The sequence below is a fragment of the Homalodisca vitripennis genome, unplaced genomic scaffold, assembly GCF_021130785.1.
Source record: "Homalodisca vitripennis isolate AUS2020 unplaced genomic scaffold, UT_GWSS_2.1 ScUCBcl_4281;HRSCAF=10371, whole genome shotgun sequence".
Classification (NCBI taxonomy): Eukaryota; Metazoa; Arthropoda; class Insecta; order Hemiptera; family Cicadellidae; genus Homalodisca; species Homalodisca vitripennis.
In genome coordinates, this window is record NW_025780394.1 from 20,397 (window position 1) to 26,520 (window position 6,124).

Below are 6,124 nucleotides of genomic sequence, written 5' to 3' on the forward strand. Positions count from 1 at the left end.
GACAGATACGGCCAAATACAAAATAATTGAATCGGAAAAAGTAAGCGCTCTGTGGTGTAATGGTAGCACATTCACCCGGCAAGTGAGAGATCCGGGTTCGACTCCCGTCGGAGCAAGTACTTTTTGCGATTCAATGTTTATTGAAATTAAATAAGGCTATTGCCATTATACAATTTAATGTAAATAAAAGTCGTTTGACAGGTATTTGGTCTTCCGATCATATGTTAGTTTGCTTATTTAAACCCATATGTGACAGATACGGCCAAATACAAAATAATTGAATCGGAAAAAGTAAGCGCTCTGTGGTTGTAATGGTAGCACATTCACCCGGCAAGTGAGAGATCCGGGTTCGACTCCCGGCGGAGCAAGTACTTTTTGCGATTCAATGTTTATTGAAATTATATATATATATATATATATATATAAAACTGCTAGTATATATATATATATATATATATATATATATATATATTTAAGTATATATATAAAAAAATTTTGCTGTCTACGTATCTACTGATCAAGCACCGTTCTGAAATTTAATTTGTATTAAAATGTTTCTGCCTGTTTTACGAAACATGAACTGAGTGTCAACAACTTTTAAATACTCAGTTAAAATTCGATTATGAAAACAATATTAGAATAGTTTTCAAATTGTAAAAATATTCCAGGCAACTATTTTGATCCACCTCTTCTTATGAAATTTCTTAACATTTCAACGGATTACTAAAAATTTGTCGAAATAAGAATATGTTGTGATTCATTTTTATGTGTAATATGTAGGTCTTATTTGTAATCGTACTATGGATATTATTTCATATAAGCCCATAAGCCAGATTGAAAGAATTTAGACATCTTCACCTTTTTAAAATGTATACTCATGCCATTGATAGACAACAATATGCACTTTTTAATAGAATATTAAAATAATATTCTTAAATCAATTTTTCAAGTCCAAGTTAAAGTTCAATCTTCTTTATTATCTAAAAATACATAATATAAATAAAATTTACCTCCCAGTGCACCTCAAGCCGCGCGTGCGGGAGTTCAGTTGAATCATAATTACAATTATCTTAGTGTTCATTGTCCAATTCATATTTCCATAACATTGTCTTCACTTAAACTAAATTCATAAACTAGCCAAAAGCAGTGTAAATCTAATAAATGGTATACCACGAGATTATTATAATATTACTTAGAATAAAGCAGCATTAACAATATGTACAAAAAATGTAATTATAAGCATTACAAATTTATAAGCAATAATAAGTAGAAAAAAAATTGTATGGGCTCCTTAAATTCACCCATTTGTTTCTTAAAAGTAATATCATATTTTTCAAATTGAGCCTTAACGGTATCCTCCATTTTGACAAAACTTCTTCTTGCAATTTGGCCAAAATGTCCTTAGTAATTGTTTTATTTTTGCTATTTACTCTTACCTGAGCAGCAGTTCTTACACTTCCATGATTCACGACGTACTTGTCCCATGCGATTCCATGTGCTTTCTAAAATATCAGCACAAACGAAGTGTAGATTTGTTTTACATTGAGAACAAACAGCATGTTCACTCACATGAGGCAGAGGATCGTCGCAATCGGCACAATCACTCATCTTGATAACACGGAGAACAGCATTAAGTTAAATATTAAAAACTAATATAATCCATTTTTGTACAGTTTGATTTTTTTACTATAACAGCTCAGGTTAGTTTCGTTATTTTATGGAATGAATTATAGAAATTGCAGTTTGACTTATAAGTTTTATATAGTAATTATAAAATAAATATATATTTTTAATGCAATGTAAAGAACCGCCTATTTATTAACGCTTTATGAAGAATCAAAAGGCTTTATTGAAATGGTTTGTTGTGCGTCCGTCTGTGCGATAACTCTTATTATAAAGGCCCTAGTGACTTCAAACTTGGTACATATGCTCTTATTGGTCTAAATAAGAACTCTATTGATTTTAAGATAAAGAAGAATCGTCTGTGCGCTACCACTTATGTTACAGTCTGTCGAGTCTTTCAATGCTTCTAACATCGTTCGGGTTATTTTAAGTAATCTCGTATTTGGTTCACAAAAACATCATATATGTATAGTACTTGTATTCATTATAACATTTATCTAGCAGTTTGGCATGAAATAGCAAGATTTTTCGGCTGAAAGTATAAAACTCATGAGTCAAATTTCACTGTTATAGAACATTGGGAGGTTAAAAAGCTAAACTATAGTTCTTCTAATGGTTGAAATTCCCTATGGATGTTACATTTTAATCCAAATAAATTTGCTTTTATTGTAAGTCATGATACTTACGTGTATAAAATATTTACTTTGTCTGACGTAGGGAAATTGCAGAAAAAGTGATGAATGATTTAAGGCTTTGCCTATTTTTATATAGATTTGAATGCAAATTATTACCGGTTTTCAGTGCACGGAATATACGATTTGAACACATTTAATTCCAATGACGATAAAAACTTATATAAAAATGTAAAACACAATGAAATTAGATGAACAAATAATTTACATTATTGGTTATGTGCAAGATTTGCGGTTTGGCCTAAACATTCATTCAAATTCAAGGTAAATAATTTTTGGTGCCATTATTAGTTGTAATCAACAACCGCCGCACGCCATGCGCACGGACCCTTCTCTTGTGCGAGGAGACAAATGTCTATCTCGTGTCGCCTCGCCTTGTGCTGTCGACTGCTCGCCCTGCTGTAGAGGACAGTAATGGCGGGTCGTCGGGAGCGGGGTGAGGGGCAAGGTTGGATTCTCCTCCATCCCCTCTGTCCCCACCAAGGCCCCTTTGGAACAAAGCGAGAGGTGCTGTGACACTGAAACTTGAAACAGTCTCACGGCACCTAAACGAACCGTGGATCGTTGCACAGTACCTAATCTTATAGCGCCTAATATCACAGCACCTAAATGACGACTTTTTTTCTGTAGGTGGTATGAGATTAGGTGCTAAAAGATTAGGTGCTATGAAGCCGCACCGAAAATTCACCAGGTCCGGCGGCCCGATCCAGTGCCACAGGTGCCAGGAGTTCGGCCACGGCTCCAACCATTGCCACCGGGAGCTCCGCTGCGTGCGCTGCGGTGATGCACACCCCTCCAGCCTCTGCCCAAAGGAGGCGTCTGCTCCAGCGAAGTGCTGCAACTGCGGAGAGGCCCACTCCGCCAACTACAAGGGATGCCCCAAGTACAAGGCAGAGCGCCAGAAAACACCTACGCAGCCGCAGCCAAGGCTGGGAAGCCAACACCTGCCCCGGCGAAGACGCAGCCGCCAAAGGCACGAGGATGCCCTCCCCCACCGCCTCCAGTCGCCGAAGCCGCCAGCCCTGACTCCTCCATTGACAGCCAGGACGAGGATGACGGCTTTGAGACCGTCAGTCGCCGCCGCCACCGACTTCCACGGAACCCCAAAAAACCGTGGAGGCCGCTCACCGGCGAGGGCCAAGGATTCGAAGCCCCCCCCCACCACCAGCTGCCCGACAACCTGAGAGGCCCAAGGAGCCGACCACAGCCCCCGAGCGCAGACCCAGACCGACTCCTAGACTTCGCCTGGAAGTGCCGAAGCCAGCTCAGGCCACCACTGTTCATGCCACCACTGCTCAGGCCACCACTGCCACCTCCGCCCCTGCCCCACAACCCACCCGGGACACACCCACGGCCTCACAGCCCGCCGCCCACCTGCATCAGGAACTAAAGGCAGGAATCTCCGAGATCCTCACCCAGCTGACGTCCATGGTCCATATGATGGGCCGACTCATGGAGCTCCTGAGCACCTCCATCCATGGGTAAGCTCCGGATCGTCAGCTGGAACGCCAACGGGCTAGCGGGCAAGAAGCTGGAGCTCAGCCAGCTTCTAACCGACATGGATGTGGACGTCGCCCTGATCCAGGAGACCCACTTCAGACAAGCAGACCGCTTCGGTATCCCCAACTTCCAGGTGTACCGCACGGACAGGCTGCAGCAGAACATTCGACCCAGCGGAGGCACGGCAGTCCTAGTACATCGCCGACTGCCTCACCGCCTGCTGCCCGCTGTTCCCACGCCGGGGATCGAGGTTACTCGAGTAGCCATTCCCTTCTACGGAGCCGAACTCGAGATAGCCTCGATCTACAACCCACCTCAGAAGATGCTGCAGCCACAACACCTGGACACCCTGCTGCGACCTGGCGTTCCTACACTTGTGGCAGGAGACATGAACGCCAAGCACCAGGACTGGGGATGCCGAGTCACCAACTCCGTCGGAAGTGGCCTCAAACGGTTCCTGGAGGGGAGCCAACACATACAACTACTAGCTCCTGAGGATCCTACCCACTACCACCACGACACTCAACACGAACCTGACATCCTTGACGTTGGTCTAGCTGGATCACTTCACATGGACTTCGAGGTATTTGCCGTGTCCGACCTCTCGTCGGACCACGTGCCAGTGATATTTGACCTGCCAGACGACGGAGCGCCGGCCTACCCCCCGGCGCTTCCCACCAAAGTCAACTGGCACAAGTACGGCAACTACCTCGCCGACAGACCACGGCCACCACCAACCCCTGCCGAATCACCAGACCAGCTAGACCAACAAGTGATAGCACTGACAAACTACTCTCCAGGAAGCAGTGACCATCTCCTCGTCCCCTCTCTCACGGAAGGAACTCCACCCACCACTCACCGAGCACCTGAGAGAGGAGATAAGACTTCGTCGTAGGCTGCGTCGGGAGTACCAGCGAACACGATGTCCCCACGCCAAGCGAGATTTCAACGGCCAGGCCAGGAGGTGCTCTCGTCTCCTGGCAGAACACCGAGCGGCCGCGTGGGACGACTTCGTGGAGCTCCAAGCTGACGGTGGTGTCGGCGGCATCTGGAAGTCCTCCAAGGCTCTCCGGGGGGGGGAGAAGAAGACAATAAGACCACTCCAAGGTCAACGAGGCATTGTCTACTCCCCGGCGACAAAGCCGAGGCCTTCGCCGACACCATGGAAGAGCAGTTCTCCCCGCACCCAGACGTCTACGACCTGGACACCTGCGAGATGGTTGACAACTTCCTGGACGGACTATACACCAGACGAAGACGACCCACTGCCCCCCGTGACAACACTCGAGGTACGAGAGCATCTTCGCCGCCTCCGCCCGAAGAAGGCTCCTTGCCCGGACTCCTTGGGAACTCCTGCACTCCAGAAACTGCCGGCTTGGGTGGTCGTCACGATCACCTGCATCCTGAACTCCTGCCTTCGACTGGCGCACTTCCCGACCACCTGGAAGGATGCAAAGGTGATCATGATTCCCAAGCCTGGCAAGGATCCGCTCCTACCAGAGAACCACAGGCCGATTTCACTGCTGCCTGTGCTCTCCAAGATTCTTGAGCGGATCATACTGGCGAGATTTCCTGAGGACTTCTTCAGCTCTATCAGGACCGAACAATTTGGATTTAGGAGAGGACATTCCACCACTCTTCAACTCCGCAGAGTGCTCAACCTCCTCACCAGCACGGCGGAGAAGAAGCACCACTCCACATCGGTCCTGATAGATGTCAGCAAGGCCTTCGACAGAGTGTGGCACGAGGGGCTACTCTACAAACTTACTGACTCCCCGCTGCCCGGCAGACTGTACAGGCTGATCCGCAGCTACCTCCAGCATCGGACTTTCTCCGTCAGCGTTGCCAACTCCAAGTCCACTTCTCGACCGGTCTCCTCCGGTGTGCCACAGGGATCAGTGCTCGGCCCGATCCTGTACCTGTGGTACACAAACGACTTTCCGGTAGCTCCGAGAATCCAGTTGTCGCTCTACGCCGATGACGCCCTCCTCACGGCCACCTCCATCAACCTGAGGATGGCTGGTGTCTACATGCAGCGGCAGCTGAGTCTACTGGAGCCCTGGCTGAGGAGATGGAGAATAAAAGTCAACGCTGACAAGTGTGAGGCCATCAACTTCACGAGAAGTCCGAGGCAAGCGGACGGCCGACATCTGTCCCTCAACGGGGACAACATCCCTTGGAGGACAACTGTAAAGTACCTGGGGGTACTCCTGGACAGACGACTCACGCTGACTCCCCACGTCACCAGAGTGTGCAGCCTAGCGAGGAAGGGCTTCGCCAGCATCGGCCCCCTGCTCTACTCCAAGAAG

General features: G+C 47.1%; 1 protein-coding gene across 1 annotated transcript; it reads left to right on the top strand.

Moving 5' to 3' along the window:
* The first annotated feature begins 3,189 nt into the window (after positions 1-3,189).
* Positions 3,190-3,705, top strand: LOC124372886 (extensin-like). Its single transcript, XM_046831297.1, has one exon. It carries the CDS (start codon positions 3,190-3,192, stop codon positions 3,703-3,705), a length of 516 nt encoding a protein of 171 aa, XP_046687253.1.
* Positions 3,706-6,124: the final 2,419 nt, after the last annotated feature.

What these genes read in the sequence shown, in the direction of transcription:
- LOC124372886 (XM_046831297.1), top strand. Translation starts at nt 3,190, where the DNA reads ATGCCCCAAGTACAAGGCAGAGCGCCAGAAAACACCTACGCAGCCGCA.